This window comes from Heloderma suspectum, chromosome 4 (assembly GCF_057233095.1).
Source record: "Heloderma suspectum isolate Gila_16-S chromosome 4, 16-S_ref, whole genome shotgun sequence".
Lineage (NCBI taxonomy): Eukaryota > Metazoa > Chordata > Lepidosauria > Squamata > Helodermatidae > Heloderma > Heloderma suspectum.
In genome coordinates this window covers 106,519,834-106,542,085 of record NC_139461.1, presented here as the reverse complement: position 1 = coordinate 106,542,085, position 22,252 = coordinate 106,519,834, and the positions used below count along the sequence as shown (strand labels likewise).

The following is a 22,252-nucleotide window of genomic DNA, read 5'->3' as shown; positions in this document are numbered from 1 at the left end:
TTTAAATCTACAGAGTCCTAAACAGAAAGATATTTATTGGCAAATGATGGCTTGGGGCTCCTGGCCTAATTGCTAAATATGGATGGGGAAGTTACCTCAAGGAGTGCCAGTCGGCAAACAGCCAAAAGCATTCAGGTCTTTCCAAGCCTTCTCCAGCTGAACAAACATCAGCCAAACAAAGCCTTGCTTTAGGCTCTGTTGGTTCATGGAGGTACTAGAGATTTCTGGCACTATATCTAAGAATCATTACCATACAGAGAGAGAGAAAATAGTTGATGTTAGAGCGGAACAAAAGGCAGTGGAAGACATTATATAGATATGGGCCTCTAAATCCTGAGATGTCCACTGACTAGCTGTAATTCAGCATACAAGCAGCAGTTTTCCTACTGTACCTTCTCAGTAAATTTGTAATGAACTGGCAAAGGGTGTGTTTATTAACTGTAGCCCTTCAATCCTTTTAAATATCAACTGGAAGAGTAATTCAGGTGGATAAGTTTGTCATAGCTGAGCTTTCCTCCCACTAATTGCTTACAAGGGTTGAAACAAATATCTCCTGAAGAAAGACAAATTCCCAAGACTTGGGTTATGACACCAGAAGAAAGATGCGGCCATATGAATTCATCCTTACTATCACTCAGGCGGATTTTTAAAAAGCCTCATGCACCAGAGGCAAGATAATAAAATGTTAGAGATATCTACTAATATGTGCAACATTTCTCTTCCTTGATCATCTGCTCACAGACAGTCAGTCCAAATGTCTTCATACTGCGCTTTTAGAAGCCTAACTGTGTTTCCTCAGTGTAGAACAAAACAACAGGCAAAGCATCTTACAATAAACTTGTACCGTTGCGTCCCAATTGGGGTATCACACACTACCTGTTTCCTTAAGTCCTGAGCCGATCGATGAAGGGTGTGGTGGTTGTTAGCAGTGAGCCCTTTTGTGGAGAAGCCTGTGTTTGTTGAAGAATGATGATTAGCAGCAGCCTGGTCTTTTCGACTCTCGGACCTGTGTTCACTGTGTCTCTCCTTTGCTGGGGTTGTCTCCTTGACTTTGTGTTTATGAACAGGTTCCCTCTCTCTTGTTGATTTGCTGGATCCATTGAAGACTGAAAAGGTGAAGAAAGACTCGTGAGAAAAACAAGGGGCAAAAAGAAAGAAGGGAGAAAGACAAAAGTTAATTCCAGATCAGTCTCCTTTTAAAAACAACAGGGGGGGAAAGCAGCTGCTACCAGCTCATACATGTAATGTCTAACTTGAGATGAAGAAAATAAAAACAACAGGACATAAAGTTGTTATATGTAGATCATTATCCTGCACCAATGTCTCAGGCAAGATCTTTCTTTGTACAGGGCAGGCCCAAGACATTTTGCTGCCTGAGGTGAAGGACAAGATAGCACCTACCCACCCCCATTCCATGTACAGAAGTGGACCAGACTGCAAATGAATCTTACTTCAAACACTTAGCATAGCAATACAATAAGTACGCCTGAAGGAAGCAGGCCTGTTTTAAGGGATGCAGAGGCAGGTTGAGTGGCATACAGAGCTCTGTCCCCCAACGCCTTGCTGCTGTTCCTCTTCCTCATAGGTGGCTGCCTCACTCTGCCTAATAGCGAGGCACAGTGCTAGTCACTGTGTTGGATCTGCACAGTTCCGTGGCCTCCATATTTCTCCAACACAAAAATGTTAAAACTTCACAGGCACGATAGCAGCTGCAACAGGCAAGGCCCAGCACTGCTCTAACATGAACAGAAAAGGGAGAATGGTGTTTGTGTGTGTGATGATGATGGGGGCGGGGAGGCATCAGAAGAGTAGCAAGGTTAGCATCTTTTCCAAATAGTAGTATTGGGGGACCCCCTCCTCATGGCCCCACAATGCTGTTGAAAGAAAACACAATACCAAAGCTAATACACAACACCACAGAACAAACAGTATACATATTCAAGTCTCAGTGACAGGACGACCTGTCTCAACACAAAAAAACGCATAATACAGGGAAAGTCTGGTGCCCTCCAGATGTGTTGGACTACAACTCCCATAATACATATCTGGAAGGCACTAGGTTGGGAAAGGCTGCTCTGAGCATACAATAAACAGCACCGTGTTTTTATAAATCACTTTTACATGTGTGCTAAACACAAAAAGAAGTACTCTCACAAATAACAGATCACCCAACATCCAAGAACTACAGAATGACAGAAAAGAAAGAAGAGCAGGGGTTTAACCCTTGTGCTTTCAGAATCTTAGTCCCAGGCTTTTGGACACAAACACCCATTCAGGAACTTTAGCTTTGCAGATGTGAAAGAAGGTTAAGTGTCAAAGCACTTCAAAGAGATAAGAAGTGAAGGAAAGGGAACAAATTACGGAGTCCAACACAAACATAGCCGACTATCCTTTTCTATTTGGCACTCAAAACAGTGCTGGGTGTAGAGGGCATCGGAAAACCAGTGGCAGCATACCACACTCATGATGACACAAAGCTTTGGGGTGCCTGCCAGAAACTTAACATCTGTTGCCTGCCCAACAGGATGCAGCAACGAGCAACAACATTAGGAGTAGCAACAGCTGCTTCCACAAAGATGGAGCACAGTAAGTATATGCAGAATCCATGGCAGGTATCTTTTTAAGTAAAGGTAAGAGGGAAGGATATCAAAGCAGTTTATGGCAAATCAACTGTGATGTTTATGCTTGGGATTTCTAAATATTCAAAACTGGGGCAAAAGGAGTTGTTAAACAGCTCAGGCACATTTTGTTTGCCCAATGACTTCTGAGCTCTTAAGATTAAAAACAAACGGAAAGAGCTCCAGTGCTGTCATTACCTAGGACCATGCCAATTAATGAGCTAGTCAGCTGGTATGAGGCAATGCCACTGGGCGATTATTTAAAAAGTAAACCAGCCCCACCACTTTCTCAACATGGTAACCATAGCATTATCTCAGAAAACAGTTTAACCACTAAAATGTATTGACGCCCTGCATTTGGGTCCTACCCATGCTGCAATCTATATCAACCCTGCCCCCAGTTTCCCAGACACTGCATTTTCTGTTGAGCAATAGCCATTCAATAATAATTAGAGGGTTAACTATTTCTCTCCCTTTTATTTTAACTGGATGACCACTGTAATGGGTTTTATGTATATTTCTTAGCATGAAGGTTAAAGAGCCAAAATAAATAGTCAAATAAACTCCACCTCTCTATTATTATCCACTCCCCACCCCCAAAGCAGGACATGGAAGCCACTATCCTTTCCCATCATATTAAAAGGGATGAAACTGCAAGATCGTTCTCTTGTAACAGGGGGAAGACGTGTCTCCTGTTATGATTCCAGTAACTGGGGGCGGGGAGGTAGTTCTTCTTCCCCTGAAGCATTTGGATACATTAAAAGGGTGGTTATTACTAGCAGTTCTCCAAAAATGTAAAAACTTTTGTGGAATGGAACTGGGAATTCTGAGGAAGAGATAAAACCCACACCTGCTATGTTCATTACTTCAGTCAAGGGAAGCTGGTCTAAGGAAAAGAGAGCTGAAGGGCAAAGAAACGGCTAGCTAAAGCAGGTGCCTTTCTCCGTGCAAAATGAGATGTGAAAAGAAACAGTCCTCTCTGCCAAAAGAAGCTGACCAGGCATCCCCTACAGGACACAGCAAAGAAAGAAAGAGGTATGAAAGGCAAGAGAATTTATCATTGAGTCCCAGGGAAAGAACACAGGACTGATTTACTGTGAAGGTGCTGCCAATGTCAATAGAATATGTATGACTTTGGTGGGGGTATGGTAGCTCAGGTATTTTTTCATCCTGGCTGCTAGAGCTTAGGGCTCCCAGCTACTCAGTGCTGAATACATTTTTCAAACTCTGCCGACAAGGCACCGATCAATTTATCTGGATATGACACGAAGGCCACGTGAAGAAAATACATCGTGACTAAGGCAGCTCTGCTGATTTGCAAGAAAGTAATTGATGTGATCCTACAGGAACAAAAAATGCTACATTAGTGACAGTGCTAATGTGTTAACCTAGCAACTAGGAAAACAGGATCCCAAATCAGAAATGAAAACAACACTGTTTACAGTATACACACTTTGCTGATAGTGGCTTCATACTGTGGTTTTATTTTCAACAGAAAAGGAAGGAGAGGGAAACACTAAACATAAATATAGAAACATTAAACATGCGTTCTGAGACAGGCAGAATAAGCCAACATATTATGAAATTAAGTTAATTATGAGGAGGTTTTAAACAGATCAACATCCTCTTGATTTACTGAGATAGACAGAAGCCACTCTACAGAAAACGATACAGTGAAAGAGGCTAAACGTCTCATCTTCATACTATGAACAGTAGTGATACATATTCTCATAAGTATGAAGGTACTGTAAGAATGAGAACTCATTTTAGCCCTCAACAATATCTCCCAGCCAACCCAACACAGTCCAGTACGTTTTTGTATTCAATGACCTACCATGCCCGTTATGAACTTGCTTGTGTGTTTTCCCTTTCCTGGGGGTCGACTGGCATGAAGATGAAGCATTGTTTGTGGCCACCTTTGTGTCCTCTGTTTCTTCATCTTCTTCTTCTTCATCCTCCTCATCCTGAGAGCTTCCAAAATATACCATGTTGCTGGGCAGGGCAGGAGAACCTGGTAACAAGTCAAGTTCGAAAATATCATCTGATTGCACACAGCTATTCACTCTAATTTTTAAAAAATGACCTTCAGAGTGAGGGCTCAGGAGCAGCCTGACCCTGGGCAGTATCTAATACTGCCATTGTGCTCTTGTTGTTTCTGTTGTGCCAGGAGGATCCACCACTAGCACTTCCTAATCCAACCCCAGAAACAAGGGGAACTCTTCTTCAAGCTCTGCTGACCTGCCCTGTTCTGGAAATGGGTATTTCCACTCATTTCTGTTTGCTTCAGGATCCACTAACTTCCTGTTGCACTAGCTGTGGTTCACACTAGTGTGCAGGCAGCACTGAATACTGCCCCATTTCTACATCCTTAACAGCATCATGACACACTGAAACTTAGTAGACGAAGCTTAATAGTTTGACCTCCTGAATCTGCGTGTGTCAAGCACCTATTAAAACAGAATCCTTTTTTGAATGATCACCTTATCTATTGGAGGCACAACTGTGCCTCCAATAATACACAAGAGCAGGGAAATAAAAAGTGGTGACTATTTTGGCTGGGAATCTTTTCCAGCATAGCATGGAGCCAGAGCTTGCTCACATGAACTACCTGTTCGCTAAACCCATTTTTGTGTGATGGGCACCTCTGCAACTTAACCCTTCCTGTTCATGGCTCATAGGAACCTTCCCCACACTCCACCTAAAGGCCACATTAGACGTGACAGCACCAGACCTTTTTCATACACTTGCCCAGCTCATGTATGTAGAGTGCGTGTGTGTGTGTGTACACACCTTACTTTTGCAGAGAAAAGAGCGTATGAGAAAAGGATGCTTAATCCAATCTGCATCTTGCCCCTTATCTGCTCTCAGGTTGTTGTTTTTTGATCCTGGTGTTTCTCCATCCCAGCTCACTTCCTGAATAGGAGCCCAATAGAGACAAAAGTGGATGGAACAACTGACTGCAGGGAAGTAAGGGGAGAGGGCTGAGCACCCCTATTCCGTGTACTCTTTCAATTGCTAATAACACATACACCCTGCTTTATATGCAAACATAGAGGACAAGGGAATGGATGCCCCATCACATCTAGTTTAGCCCTAAGATCATATGTCAGGGAGGGAGGGAACAAGTCTTTCTCCCTAGCTTTGGAACATGCGCTGGCTGATATTCATAAATGCAGGGTTTTATTTTATTTTATTGTTTGTTTGTTTATTTCTATCAGCAGAATAGCAACAATATATCAGCAAGCAGAATACAACAATGTATAATTGATAAACAGCATGGCTTTCGAATACGGCATCAACCACCACAGCCTTGCACACAAAAACACCCCAGGACCCTTTCCATTGCCATTTACTTTAATATGTCCTTCCAGAAGGATGTATGAGATTCAGGAGGTTTAAGGATTGGGCTGTTTTCATTCACATACATTATAAATGAAAACCACATGTCAATAAAATGATCACGTTTCATCATTCCTCTCAAAAGCCTACTGTGATGTGTTCGGATAACACTTTCTCCCATACTCTAGTTCAGCCTTCCTCAACCCGGTGCCCTCCATATGTGTTGGACTACAGCTTCCATCAGCCCAGCCAGCATGCTGGGGGAGGCTGAGTTAGCTGACCGGCCCTGGAAACTGAAGCCTGCTCTATATGAGCTGCTGCCAGGAAGTGCCTGGCTGATTCTTTGAATGCAGGATTTTCCCCTTTGTTTCTTAAATCCCCAGAAAGATGCAGGCAGCTCCATTAAGGGCGCAATCCTATGGATGGTTAGACAGAAAAAAGTGCTACAACTCCCAGCACAACTGGCTGGGGAATACTGGAAGTTGTAGGACTTTTTTCTGTCTAAACATGCATAGGATTGCGCCCTAAGAATGTTTAGATATGGCAAATCCTAGCTTCTGGGCACTGATTAATAAGGGATGGTCTTCAAGTTTTGTGGATTTTTATTTCATGTAAACCAAACCAATTTTACCCAGTTTTTTGGGCTAGGACATACCCTTAACGCAGCTTCCATGGGGGTGGGGAATGACAGAATATAAAATCCAATGTGTGAAGAGCGGCAAAGACTCCAATCTGAAGCATCTATGTTGAGGGTGGGGGGATTTGTGTATTGTGGATTAACACTTTACATTCATATTGTATTGTTTTTAAATTATGTTTTGTGGTGTTTATGTGTGTGTATATATATTATATAATATATATATTATTGCAACAAAGATGATCAGGGGACTGGAAACAAAGCCCTATGAGGAGAGATTGAAGGAACTGGCCATGTTTGGCCTTGAGAAGAGAAGACTAAGGGGAGTTATGATAGCGCTCTTCAAGTACGTGAAAGGTTGTCACAGAGAGGAAGGCCAGGATCTCTTCTCGATCACCCCAGAGTGCAGGACATGGAATAATGGGCTGAAGTTACAGGAAGCCAGATTCCGGCTGAACATCAGGAAAAACTTCCTGACTGTCAGAACAATACGACAATGGAACCAATTACCTAGGGAGGTAGTGGGCTCTCCCACACTGGAGGCATTCAAGATGAAGCTGGACAGTCATCTGTCAGGGATGCTCTGACTTGGATTCCTGCATTGAGTAGGGGGTTGGACTCAATGGTCTTATAGGCCCCTTCCAACCCTACCATGCTATGATTCTATGATTATGGTTTATATTGACTTTGGTTTTTTTCCCATTAATTATGGATTTTTGTATTTGTGTGTCACTTCGAGACTGCTTTTGCAATGGAAAGTGATGCATACATTTAATTATTATTATTATTATTTATCAAAGTGAAAGTCAAGAATTGTAAATATTCACTTTAATTTACAAAACAATCAGTCTATGAATTTTTAACAATCACTACTGTCATCAGATATGTCAAGTCATATCTGATGTTTGTGACAATGGCAATCTAAAGTAACAAATCCATACAAGCATGGGTCTAAACAACTACATACAGAGTTAATGTTATCTTTCTCAGTCAGAAGAGCACAAAGAATATAAAAACTCAAAATTTAGGGCAACAGAGACAGAAAATGAAATAGGTTGATGAACATTCCACTGGACATTTGTTGCCATATAGAGGCAAGGTTTCAAGTAACAAAGAGTTCATCATCATGCTGAATGGAAAGACATAAATATAAAACATAAGGGGAAATGCAAACTTAAGTGTTGATAAATGCTGTTCTTACTGCAATTTGACAAAAAATACAAATAGTGATCATTGCATTTTTGCACCTCAAGATTAATTTTGTTTCCTCTCCACTTAATACAGATTTGTGTTTTGTTTTTAAGAGAACTATGTCTCAAACCACTCAATTCAAGAGTATAGACAGCATCTGTTTTGCCAAAAGCAGCATTTCATTGCTCTTCAAGATTACCTGGCAGAGTATCTATAATATTTACTGAAACTAAATGTTTTCATTGGGACAGAAATCAAACCGCTACGCTGCAACCTCAGCAGAAACCATTTCAATCCAAAAGCCTTCTGTATAATTCGGGCTGTGGTTTCTGAAAAAATCAGACTCTTCTCTGTGAATTCTTTGCCCAGGCTCCCCTGCTCCCCTTTTCTGATCCTTTCTTTTTTCTCACAATTAAACGTAGCCCAGCTGTGCTCTTGAGAAACACTAAAACAATTTAAACCGTCACAGTGATTTAAGGATGAAGTCAGGTCAAGGTATGTGGGCCTTAAGCCTGGCCCAGTAAACACCTGGCATGCCAAGTTCTACATTTCTGAAGGATTAGGGTTTTCTCCCCCCCCCGCCCCCGCATTTGACAGGAGGGCCTATTTAAGGACTACATATAGGTGGAAAATTTTAGATGTGCTGCCTTGCCTTGCCTTCACCCCAGTACTCAGAATATAAGGCCTGACTTCTATTTACATGCAGGCCTCTGTGCCAACATCAATGTAATTTGAACCATTTAAAGGCTGCTTTTATACTTGCCAGCATGATGTAAAGGACCCATAGTGTAAATGAGAATCAGGTCTGTAGCCTCCAAGGGTAAAGAGCAACTGTACATATACTGTTGCTCTCTGAGGACTAATCACATAGGACAGAGTTTGCTGGTGCCTCAATAAGCAGAAGAAGTGCTTGGTTGGGTCAATTTAAAGTCTGCACGCAAGGCAAGGAGTGGAAAGACAGACTGCCCTTCAAAGCCTGTGCCCTCCATCACCAGTAGACCATGAACAGCCTAGTATTATGGCTATGACATACAGCCCAATTTCTTATTTTTTCCCTCCTTTAAAAGCAGCTAGTGAAAGCAGTGGAGCATGGGACAATTGTTTATCCTTTGTGGGAGAGAAATAGGGGGAACTTAGAGATTGTTTATTCTTTGTGGGAGAGGAATAAGCCGGGGTGGATGGGTGGAGAGATCAGTGAGAATCTTAGACCAAAAGTCCCAAATCCTTTCCCCCACTTCCAAACAGGACAGAAAGAAAATAGCAGAATCAATGATAATGAATGTTAATAAAGTAAAAGCAAAACTAAAGACTTATGTTCTTCAGCAAAATGTGTGTGTGTAGGGGATGATGGGAATAAGTCAGGCTTTGAGGTCCTTTGATGACCTAAAAGCAAATGGATCAAATTGGTGAAGAGCAATTTGAAAACACTCAGAGCCTATTTAGTTTTTCTTTATTTTTTGAATTTCAGATTTCAGAGTAGCAGTCAATATACAAACAAAATTATAACAAAAGGGGGAGGTGGAATTCCGATAATCTGTATACTCAACCGAACCTTGTTCCTTACTCATTGTGTCCCTACTCTTAAGCTCTGGCGCACTTGGTTCCTGTGTTGCTTGAAAGTATGGAGGTTATATAACTGCAGAAAACTAAACATGGGCCAAACCTGCAATGAGTAAATCTCAATGTTTCAGAAAAAGGGGACACTACCAGATGGGCCCAGAAGGTGGGACCCAATAGTTGGGCAGGTGGAGCCTGACACATCAGCAAACGAAAGCAGGTGGATCAAGCCATCTTCTACAAGCCTACACATTACAAACACACTCACACATCTACTCTTAAGGAGTTAAGGATGTATAATACTGTGTAGAAAACATTCCAGAAGGCATTTGTCCCCTTTTACAGTTGTAGAACACTGAGACCAAATTTCCTGTCAGAGAATTACATACAACTACCCCCATTTTATTGCTTTATTGCCAACCAGTGATGATTTTATTGTATTTGTATTGTCATTCAATACATGAACTTCGACCCTTCCTCCTCACCCATGACCATGCCAGGTCAGATACCAGGTGGCTAAAGCATGAATGGATCATGACCAGGAAGTGATGCACAGACTCTGAGCTCAGGATTGCATCACTGACTTCCACAGCAGCTTCCATTCCAAGCAATCATTGTAGATCACCCCTCAAAAAGAGATTTGCATAAAACATGCGAATGCTAATTTATATGCATGATGCACCTTTAGAAATTTAAATAGAAATATAATTTAAATAGAAATAATTTATATAGTTTAAATAGAAATATAATACATCTCACCATAGTGAGGAAGACTGTGATCAGGTGACCTGTGTGCCTTCCTCAGTCTGCTGTCCAGGTGTTAACTCTTAATGGGCAACTTCAAGGACCACATTCTTAGGATTCTTTATTTTTAAAAAATGGACTTGGAGTGGACAGCCCTTCAAATAGAGGTTTGTACGCTCTGTAAACTCACTGGAAAAGGCCCTGATGCTGGGAAAGATTGAAGGCAAATGGAGAAGGGGACGGCAGAGGGTGAGATGGCTAGGTAGCATCACCGATGCAATGAATATGAACTTGAGCACCCTCCGGGAGAGAGCGGACAACAGGAAGGCCTGGCGTGCTATGGTCCATGGGGTCACGAAGAGTCGGACACGACTGAACGACTGAACAACAACAACAACAACGCTTTGTAAAGTAGTACACATGGCCACCCTAAAATGTTGAGGTATTTTAGAACTTCAAATCATCTATATTGCTCAAAAGGTATAGGGGGGAGGAGAGAACCTAGAAGGACACAGACAAATTGAGGCCAGGAAGCGAATTCCCTTCCCCCATGCTTGGATAGTTACGAAGCCCTTGCATAAGTGCATCAGTAAATGTGTAGTTTGCTTTGGAATGTGCTTATTCAGCTTTGTTTAACCTGAGCCCCAAATGAATGCAGCTCAAGGAGACCTCAGTGCTACTAAGGAGGCTATTGTAGCTTTTGGAGGACAGGAAGAGAGCTTGTGTGTGTGTGTTGGGGGGAGTGTTGAGGAACTCTTTGTGTACCGTTCTTTTGGATACAATACGTTAAGATGCAAGACATTTTGGAGATTAAGTAAGGTAGGCAGCCATCAGGTTTTAAAGCAGTGAGCTGTCAAATAAGCACAGAATTATTCTGGTACTCTTGGAAATCACAGCACTGCATATAGTTATAACGTACAGTTTGCCTGATAACTGATAAAAAGATTTTAGGGGGAAAAAGACTTAACTAATCTATAACATTGCTTTCTGTGTAACATACTCAAAACAGCCCTAAATGTTAACACGTAACAGTTTCTCATTCTCCATTAGTTACTACATAGGCAACTCATAAATGGGCAATCTCCTCGAATGGGCTCAACGTAAGTTAATTTGCACTCAATTCAGATCCTATATGAATTAACTCATTTGTTGAGACACAAATCAGAATGACAAAAAGAAGCACAGCCTCAAAATGGAACTGAAAATATATGCAATTTAATAAAATAGTGACACGTCCAATACTTTTCAGTTAAATGATGTGTATATATCAATAATGTATGTATATACTAAATACACAGTATTTTATGATTTCATTAAATTACATTTTTTTCAGTACCATTTTCCTTCCTTCCTTCCTTCCTTCCTTCCTTCCTTCCTTCCTTCCTTCCTTGTGTTTGGTGCTCCCCTCCTTTTTCGCTCCCAATTTAAATCGGGCCCTGTCACCTCATCTGCAACACAATGCTTCCTCTGCTTCTAGCCCTCATCATATGCTGAGGGTATTCTAGCAGGGGGAGTTGACAGCTGGGAGGGATGGTAGTAGGGAGACTTTCTGGCAGCAGACGCCTTAGGTTTAAGGGATTACCCTTCTAAACACATTCAGAAGCATCCATCCATCCATCCACTGGGAAGAACTGAAAATGTAGCTTTCCGAAGCCTGGTTCAGGCATTCTTGTTCCTGGTTTCACTGAATGTGTGAGGAGTACTCTGCCCCACCCCTCTCTTCTGGTCCAGGGTCCTGGATCATGTGGGGAGCCTCTATGGATACTGGAGGCTCTCCTGTTTAGATCGTTGCCTTCTATGCATAAAGGGTGATAGATGCAACAATAGAGGGTGGCTGGAGTGCTCCTCTGCTCACAGGTTCAATGAAACCAGTAACAAGAATGCCTGAACAGAGCTAGAACCACTCCATTGATCCAGAAAGCCTTAGGACCTGCATCTCTCATATTTTCCAGTGGCAGCAGACACTCATGGGAATGTCAAGGCCATAACTGTAGGCCTCCGAAGCCAGGGGGTCTCCCCACTGACATTCCTCCCTGGTAAGTTTCAGACAGGTGGGATAGGCAGCACAAAGGGCTGGCAAGAGGGTTGATGGCACTTTCTCAATCAGGGAAGCAGGCCTCAATTTCAAGGGAGTTTGGGCCTGATTTGGAAGAGGTTTAGGGAGATAAATCTTTGTTTCCCTTTCCAAACCCTGGCATCCCAAGATTCACCACCATCTCAACTTACACCTATTCTTATTTCTACTAAACTTGGATGAGAGCTTAATAACTGCCATTATCTTGAGGAGCCTGGGGGCTCCATCACACAGGCAGAGAATTCCACATCAAGGCCCGTTCTTTTCCCATCCGGTATCATTGCAGGACTGGGTCATTCTCTTTAGATGGCTGTCCCCCATCACATTATTTTTCGTTTCTTTCCTTCGGGGGGGGGGGGTGATGCCGCTTGGGGTGTAGGGATAATTCCTCCCTGGTTCCTGCCCCTTTCCCTCACCTTGCACGTTTCTGGTGGATGGGGACTGACTGACACACTGCAAGTCTGCAACCCTCAGCACACTTACTTGGGAGTAAGCCCCATTGAACTTAATGGGGTGCTCTGAATCAACAGAGGACATTGCTTCTGAGCTTGGTGGGGTGGGGGATCAGATGTGCCTCCCTTCGTCGCAGGGAGGCATTTTACCCTCTTCTCCCTCCAATCAAGAAATGTGCTCAAGCATTTACATGGCAGACATGTGGTTTGAGAGAGCAATACACTTCTTCGGCGCTGTCTGGTGCTGCTGTTGCTGAGCGGGTGGCACGTTGTGTTGCAGCCAGGATTTGGGCAGTTTGGCAGGAGGGTTGCCTTGAAGCAAAGGGGAAAAACGCTGGCGGGGGGGGGGAGAGGGTTGGGCACAGATCTTTCCTTCCTCAGCAAGACTTGAATGGAGGCAGGAGTTACTCTCAAACTGTGTGCCATGCCCTCCCCTCCTTGCAAGGAATGGAGAGCACACAAGCCCTCATGCGGTCTCCTTCTGTGCAACCCCGTTCAGGATCTCCTGAGTGCGACACACCCTGCAGCCCATTCTCAATGCCTTTGTCATCCTGACCGCACCCCCAACAACTGAAAACAAATGCCCACAGCTGGTTTCTTCCGTTATTGGAGAATTTCACGAGGAGGTCATGGCGCTCCTGTTCCGTGGGCTGGGAAAAATTTTTTTTTTTGCGTTTGGGGAAAACACAGGATAGATTGAGGGAAATGGCGGGAGACACCCTGGGAGGGTAACACTGTCATCTAAAGAGCCCACAAATTTCCGTGACAGAGCCATCTCAATAGCAGGATGAAAGCTCCGTGTGAAGAAGCCCCGGTTCTATATGGAAGCTTGTCTGTACTCTACCAATTCTTCACGGCAAGAAGTTGAAAAGGGACAGCAAGTTACCTTTGTATTAGGCTGCAAACGAAAAAATGGTGTTGGCACAGAAAACACATACATACACACTTCCTGACATACACACATGCAAGTGTGCACACACACATACACAGAGTTACTCACTCACACTGTATAATAGAAGCGAGGAACCTCTTTTGGTCCAGGGCTTGGATTGCGCCCTTGGACCAATTTGGTGAGCCAAATGACATTACGGGGGCCAAACTTTTCTTTTTTATGAACAGAGAAAAGAAAAAAATGGGTGGGAATGACATAGGGAAGATGGGGTCCGCAGAGGTTCCTCTGCAGGCCAGATTAGGAACCTCCATAGGCTGAATTTGACCAGCAGACTGGAGGTTCTTCAGACTCTGTTCTGATGTCTAATAGTCTAGAACTCCTAAATTGTAGGCTGCTGATTATTTCTACACAAACATTACAAAGGTAAGAACAAAAACCTTGAAAAAATTAAGGAATGAGATACTGAGTTCTAGGAAACTCTTCTATCCAAGAAGCAAGAAACTCCGCTATCCAAGGCAGCCAACTAGGGATGGGGGAGAATTTCTCCCCGAAACTTCGGGGGGCCGAGTGCCAACGCATTCAGGCAACGAAAATAAGGGCAACGAATAGCGTTGCCCTTATTTTCGCCGTAGTCTACGTAAATCTTTACGTAGACTACAGGGACCAAATAAGGAACGCGAATGGCGGCTCCCTATGGGGGCCGCCATTTGCGTACGTTTTTTTTTTTTAAGTCACCCGTGATAGGCTACGTGACGATTAACGTAGCCTATCATGGCTGACTTTGCAGATCTAGCCGTGATAGGCTACGTAAATCGTTACGTAGCCTATCACGAGGCTTTTTTGGTTTTTGTTTACTTTTCTTTTGAAGTTCGCGGCCGGGGAGACGGGGCGCTTCTCCCCGGCCTGAATTTCGCATGAACTTCAGGGGGAGAAGCGAAGCGCCTCCCCCCACCGCGAAAAAAGCTGCGGGACAAGGTAAGTCCCTTTCGTACATCCGTACAGCCAACATGATGTAGTGGTTAGAGTATCGGACTGGGATTTAGAAGACCTGGGTTCTATTCCCCACACTGCCCTGAAGCTCACTGGGTGACTTTGGGCCAGTCACTGTCTCTCAACCTAACCTACACCACAGGGCTGTTATGAGGATAAAATGGAGAGGAGGAAGATCATGTATGCCACTTTGGGCTCCTTGGAAGAAAAGCAGGATATTTAATTAATTGATTAATTAATTAATGGCTTTTAAAAATAGCCAGAAGTGCTTAAATTAAGAAGTGCATAAGCACATTTATTAATAATAATAATAATAATGATTTTAAAACATGCTGGTTTTCCAGTTGATACCACTTTAAGCACTGTGTTTTTAAAAAACGCCAATCATTTAATTAGCCTAACACACTTTTTAGTGTAATCGTTAATAGCACCTAAATAAAAGAAACAACAAAAAGTATTGTTTGTTGTTGTTTATTCGGTCAGTCGCTTCCGACTCTTCGTGACTCCATGGACCAGCCCACGCCACAGCTTCCTGTCAGCCGTCGCCACCCCCAGCTCCCCCAAGGTCGAGTCCGTCACCTCCAGAATATCATCCATCCACCTTGCCCTTGGTCGGCCCCTTCCACTTTCCCTAGCATCAGCATCTTCTCCAGGGTATCCTGTCTTCTCATTATGTGGCCAAAGTACTTCAGTTTTGCCTTTAATATCATTCCCTCAAGTGAGCAGTCTGGCTTTATTTCCTGGAGTATGGACTGGTTTGATCTTCTTGCAGTCCAAGGCACTCTCAGGATTTTCCTCCAGCACCACAGTTCGTTGTGGCACTATACGGACTAATAAAAAGATCGATTGTAAAAGATTTGATTTTTTAAAACGGTGAGCTCAGGATTATCATAGCGGAATGTGTCTACACACGCACACATAGACCTGGTTTGCACAATCACAACAAACCACTGGGTTAACCTGTGGTGGCATGCCGTTCTGTTCCTCTTGGTCTGTTTAGTGAAGGCCTGACAGTGAGTACAGGATTCTACCTTGTGTGCCTTTCCGAGGCAAAAGAGGCAATCAGAGTGCCCATCAGTTAATGGTATCTTCCTGCCACAGTGGGTACACTTTTTGAAGAAGGCCTTGGAGGCCACGTACCCCTGAGGGACGGGAAGAGGAGGAGAGAAAACTCAGAGAAGATGGATGGATGGATGGAAGGAAGGAAGGAAGGAGAAAGGAGAGAGAAACTCTGTTCAGCATCCCAAGAGGGAGCTGAAGAAGTGTTCGGGGGGGTTTCCCTTTGTATCTTGGCTGTGAGGCGAGAGAACATTCCAAATGCTGCTAGTTGCTAAAGTGGACGAAAAGGAACTGAGAGGCAAGCGGGAGCCAGACCTGGAGCATGCGCAGAGGGGTGGGCAGGGCTTCCACCAAAAGCGCTGTTTAACTCTAGAATGTTCTGAATGACTGTTCTGTGCAGGCACATAACCCATATCTGTAAGTCACAGAGACCACAAAGAAAAACCTATGAACGACCTGATTGCAGGTTGTTGATTAAAAGCGGAAGAGGCAGGCACACTGCAGGCAGCATGCCAAATTTCTCCCACATATCCCTAACAGCCCATGGTTTGTTTAATCCATGGGACGTTAGAGATGTACAGATTTTGTTAAATCGGTTCCATCTGTGTTTCACGAATTGCCTGGTGTCTTTCATTGTGTCGTCTGCTCATCAACGAACTTGGATTTTTTTTTAGGGATGTACAAGAATTTCATTTCCCTTGTGCTAATGTGCACTTGCGATAATGTGCACTTGCGCAAGTGAGAATTTCTGCACACACACATACCCCAAAGTTAAAAAAAAGGTCTGCAAGTCTGCGGAATCATGTGACTTAGAAAAAGCCAGTCCACTGAAGAATCTGGAGGTTGGATTCATAGAAATCTGAACCCATTTGAATCCGTTGCTGATTTCTCTGACATCCCTGATGAATCAGTGAATGGAAGTATCAGTGAATGGAATTCCAAAATATGGTATAGGTACTTTACCACAGGTACTTTACTACAGAACAGAAATACATTGGTACTAGTGAAAGAGCTTTATTATGTCAATGGGGCATTTGCCACTGGCTTCAAACATTAACAAAGTTTACAAAGAGATACAAGGTGAAGGATGGAATGACAGAAAAAGTGAAGCCTTCTGTCAGTGAACAAGAGCTAGATGAATAAAAATCCCATTTATACCCTTGCTGGTCTACTTCTAGACCAGGGCCCTTATAATGATGGTGGTGTATTGCCCTCAAATTGCAGAGATGAAATATGTAATAGTTAGGAATGAGCATTTGAAAAGCAGTTTCAGGTTTGTTTCCTAGACTGGGGTGTGGGGGTGGAACTTACCTCGTAGGCAGAGAAACGTAAGGAAATCTTCTGTCTTGGGCTTCCTTTTGGAGAGGTCAGAAATCTGTGTAGCTGGAGGGGGCAATAATGGCTCCACTATCTTTATTGGAGTTGTGCTGGGGCTGTTTGGCTGAGACTGAGCAAACTTCCTTTGTGCTTGCAGCCTTGGCCTAGGAAAAACAGAGGAAGCAGAAATGCAATTAGGAGGAAAGGAACAGGGCAAATGATGGGGAAATTAGCACTCAGGCAAGACGAAGGGCAAGATTAGTGCCAATATAACCTTCTAGTAAATATGCCAACTATTCTGTATATTGCTGAATACAATAATTGTTAAAAGTCTGACAAAAATATTTAGGTGCTTTTTAAAAAAACAAACAAACATAAATCAGGTTCTACAATAACCAAGAAAAGTTTCATTAGGAGAGGGAGAAAGATAAAATTTAAATGGCAAATAAATTTCAACTTTGTATCTTTCATGACAATCAGATCCATTATTGTAGAAGATATACAACTTCCATAATTTTTGAAGACTTGGAAACAAAATGGGAAATGTTAGGCAAAAGCAGAACACCTTCAATACTTACCCACACTCAAAAGTAAACCTTAGCTAAACAACAAGAAGACGACAATAATAATAGTAATAATAATAGCTGGGCTTTTCATTTTCATCATACTGTATTAACTTAATTGATCTGAATAGTAAAGTTAAACGCTTCTTAGGGTCTCTTCAAATGAGTTTTCTTCCCCTGCTACAACATCCAAGTACAAAATGCATGTGCTGCACATCACATTTAAACTGAGAATATTAGGGATGCTGCCAAAACTTGCACTGTCTGCATGACTATTACATTTCCAATGTAAGGAAAACATATCACAGTGACACATGATGTCATGATGTATGTAGTATGATGCCATGCTACAGTTCCTAAGATGCACTTTGCTGATGCAGAAGCACAACAATTCATAACTGTTTGTTTGAGATTGGACCAAAGAATTCATAACTTGATGAGCAAATTATGATTTCTGCTGGGGTAAATCTGCCCATCACTAGCAACAATGTGCCCTTTAGGCTTTTATTCCTTTCAAATATACATGAAGAGTGACAGGAAAATCACCTGTCTTAACTAGACAAGCTGCTAAAAACATATGGTTGCATTCCATGTGGTTGCATCTTATGCTGGTGTGGTATCATCTGAAATGCAGAAACTACTTTCTGTATGGCATGGCTTGGTTTCTCCCCATGCCAGCACTGACCCTCCCTGGAAGCTAAGGGTAGTAACATGGAGAGGAACCATACCATCCACTTCTATCATGTGGTTTGCCTACTTGTACATTACCAGAGGAGCAAAGGACGTGGCCACATGGAAGCAGCAGCAACATCACTCAAGTAACATAAGAATTGGTCCTTTCTAGGACAAAGATGCAGAACTCCCGCAGTGATCTAGTCTTGTAGAATTCTCAGGAAGATAATTTATTAATGACTCATAAATACCACATGTTTGAACTGATGCAGAATATCAATAGTAAGACCATGGAAGAAACTCAAATAATCTGGTGATGTCCTCTGCACCACCTTTGTCCCGCAGGAGACCTTCCTTGAAATTACATTTCCTCCACAGTCCAACCAACTCAATCCAATTATGTATTATCAATAGGAATCCCAGCTTGGCTGGAGGATGACTGCAGAGCCTACAGTCTCTGACTAGCTAATGCTATTGGTTTTGTAAGAGATGCGGCATCTCTGAAACCAACGCCAAGTTCATGTCACTTCACCAGCCGAAAATGAACACTCTGCTGGTTCCCCTCCAAGCTGCTATCATTTGCATAAACACTCCCAGATTGTCCCTTCATATACCCTTAGTGAGAATTACCACATGTTTATTCACATTTTTTCTTCCCACAAAATGCAATATTATGTCAAGCATCAACTGGAGTTCTCCACAGCGTAACACATTTTCTCATAAGTACAAATGCAAGGCTCCCCTGTTATAGAGACAAAATTCTGCCAGAGAATTCCCAGTGGGGGAGGAACCTAAGAGGTTAAATGCTGGCTGTTGAAAAAGCAAGGAGACAAAAGGGGAGAAGGGTGAAAGTTCCCATGCCAATGAAATTTACAGCACAATCAGAATTCAAACTTCCAGCTCCTGTCTTCTTCCACAGGGAACAACCTAGGACAGGCTTCCCCAGCAAGGTGCCCTCCAGATGTGTTGGACTACAATTCCCATGGCCATGCTGGCTGGGAATGATGGAAGCTGTAGCCCAACGCATCTGGAGGGAGCCAAGTTAGGAAAGGCTGGCCTAGGAATTAAGCCCCGGACAGAAGAAAGTACCAGGCCACTGCACTCTACTTACTGGGGCTGCGATATATACAGAGCCCAAAGAGCCTTCTAGGCCAGTGGGGGGGGGGGGGTGATGGTGTCCATAAAGGAAAAAACCTCAGCACTGCAAGTTTGTCATGCACATCATGAAAGTGTATCACTCTTATCAGGATACCCTTAGGGAACATTCGTAATCCTCAGAATGTCTGCAAAACTCCATCTGCTACATGTAAGGAATGCCTTACTGTTCACTCCAATGATGAAGGATAAATCAGTCTACCAGCAAATTCCACTGTTGCAGCCACAACTGACCCCATAATTTCCTTTCGCTACAAGGCTGACAACTGCAGGATGAGATATCTACTCTCCCCTCAAGAGATCAGATTTGGCCCAGAGCTTCCACTTGCTGGTCGCAAAAGTGTTGACACTGAGGAATTAAGAGTGAGTGGTGGTAACTCACCTCTGGGATTTCTTGAACCCTGATTTTCCAGCGTTCTCAATTGTGTGGAGAGCCCTCACAGATAGAGGAGGCTCTCCTCTTCAGACAGTTGCTTTCCATGAGTAGAGGGCAATGAATGTAATAAGGGAGAAGGGCAGGGCGGGGCTGGAGCGCTCCTCGCATGTTGATTTTAACCCCTTTTTGAATGACTGAATAGGGCTTTAGAGATTCTTCCCAATCTGGGTTCAGGCCCAGTTTTGGAGCTGAAAACAGCCTTGGTGTATGACCTATGTCAGGAACTAGGCAGGGCATGTGTGTCCTGTTGGTTCTGCTTGAACATCTCAGCAGCTTTTGATACCATCAACCATGGTATCCTTCTGCGAGGCCTAGCCAGTATGGGGTTTGGAGGCACTGTTTTATGGTGGTACTGGTCCTATCTGGTTTGACGTTTCTGGAAGGTGATGCTATTGTTCAGCTCCTTGGGCACTGGGGTTCCTCGGGGTTCTATTCTGTCCCACATGCTATTTAACATCTACAAGAAACTGCAGAGAGAGGTCATCCAGAGTTTTGGAGTTGGGTGTCATGAATAGACTGACACTGAGGAATTAAGAATAGACTGACGACACCTGGCTCTCTCTTTCATTTGCAGCTGATGAAAAGGAGGCTGTGGAGATCCTAAGCCCATGTCTGGGTGAAGTGATGGACTGGATGTGGGCTAACAAGCTGAGACTTAAATCAAGGTGAGGCAGAAGTACTACTGGTCAGTAGAAATGGTGACCTAAGTTTGGAAGTACAACCTGTTCTGGATGGGGCTGCACTCTCTCTAAAAGACCAGATTCACAGTTTGGGAATGCTCCAGGACCCAGCATTGCTCTTGGATGGCCAAGGGGCAGCTCTGACTCAGCTTTGGTTGATGTGCCAGCTGGAGAAAGACCTGGCCAGAGTAACATATGCTTGAGTCACCAGATTAGAGTATTACAACACAGTCTAAATGGGGTTGCCCTTGAAAAGCGTTTGGAAAATACAGCAGGTGCAGAATGCTATGACCAGAATAATTTCTGATGTCCACTTTTCTGACCATATTATACTGGTCTTATTTAAATTGCACTGGCTTCCAATGTGCTTCTGAAATTCAAGGTGCTGGTTATTTCCTACGATGTCCTAAATGTCTTAGGACCAGGATATCTGAAGGACTGCCTCCTACTTCATGAACCTTCCTGTTAGTTGTGGTCATGTGGAGGCCCTGCTTTGCATTCTGCCACCAAGGGAAAGGTGCAGTTGGTGGGGTGCAGGACAGGGCCTTTTCAGTGGCAGTGCCCGGATTGTGGAGCGCCTTCCAAAGGAAGGTTAGGCAGGCTCCTTCTGTTGTCTTTAGGCAGGCGGTTAAGACTTTTATTCTGCCAGACCTTTAGTGCATTTTAAACTTGCTGACTATAGTTTCTGTTTTGACCATTTTACTCTGGCTTTTAATGCTTTCTGTTTTTAAGTGTACTGAGATTGTACTGTTGTAAATAGTCATAACAAAATGTTTATAAAAATAAATAAAATGACTTTGCTGCAGAAACAATTGAAGGAGTGTGAGATTTCAACCAGTAGCTCCTTTCCTCTGCCTCCCTATCAAAAAGTCACAAAGATGACATTTTTCCTTTCCTCCTTCATGGATAGCATTTTTTAAAGCAGACTTCCTCAACCTGGTACCCTCCATATGTGTTGTAGTAAAACTCCCATCATCGTCAGCCAGCGCTGCTTTATGGTAGTCCAACACATGCAAAAGGCACTGCATTAGGAAAGGCTACTTTAAAATGACCTCCAGAGAAAAGGGTCTTTAATTTTCAGGTACTGAGTAGAAATAGCACTGGTACTATCTCTATATAAAATATAAGTCTGGTGCATACCCACCTGTCTTATCATTTTTTAGATCTAGTACATGGGTTAAATGATCAAAAGAGAACCAGCCTTGTTCCAGAACTCATCGCAGCTGAAACACTCACACATTTGAAACAGAGATGGTTTCGCTAATGAGCATAACCTATTTTCTCTTTATTTTTGTTGCCTTAAGAAAAAAGTTTTAGGGAGTTCCCACTTTTAAAGTAGCAGGTAAAAAGGAAGTAGGAGTACAGCAGCCCCTAATTTAAAGACAATGAGGGTTAGAAGCATGCTAAAAACATAAACCAAAACCTCAAAAGGAAAAAAAAGAGACATTTATATTTATATATAAATATTTTATACCGCACATACTGAAATATATATTATCATTAAACTACCCCATTTAAAAACATATTTTAACAGAAGTTACAATTCTAAACCTCTACTAAACATAATACAAACAAACATCCGTCACATCTAACATACTTGTTTCTCGTTACGGAACTAAACTCAAAATTTCTCATTACAAAACCAAAAATGTTATAATTATAAATTCCTACAAGAAATGGACCTGGAGCTATGAAACTCTGACCATAGGAAGCCCTATCCAAAGCTCTTTTGGTTTCTGAATGATTGTGTGACACTGCCTAGTCCATAAAAATGAGGATTAGAAATGATAAAAACATAACATTCTCAAGTAGTCAAATTCAATGCCAGAGTCCAGATCCAATGCAGAGAGTAAATGCACACAGTTTTTCCAATAGC

The 22,252-nt window shown here is 42.9% G+C and overlaps 1 protein-coding gene across 8 annotated transcripts in view; it reads right to left on the bottom strand.

Moving 5' to 3' along the window:
* Positions 1 to 22,252, bottom strand: part of JARID2 (jumonji and AT-rich interaction domain containing 2) — a 252,410-nt gene that overhangs the window by 49,760 nt on the left and 180,398 nt on the right. For all 8 annotated transcript variants that reach the window (XM_084850264.1, XM_084850269.1, XM_084850266.1 and 5 more), the window contains 3 exons: positions 16,865 to 17,034; positions 4,453 to 4,629; positions 877 to 1,106 (listed from right to left, as the gene is read on the bottom strand). In XM_084850264.1, coding sequence (XP_084706390.1) covers positions 877 to 1,106; positions 4,453 to 4,629; positions 16,865 to 17,034 — 577 coding nt within the window. The remainder of the gene's footprint in view (positions 1 to 876; positions 1,107 to 4,452; positions 4,630 to 16,864; positions 17,035 to 22,252) is intronic.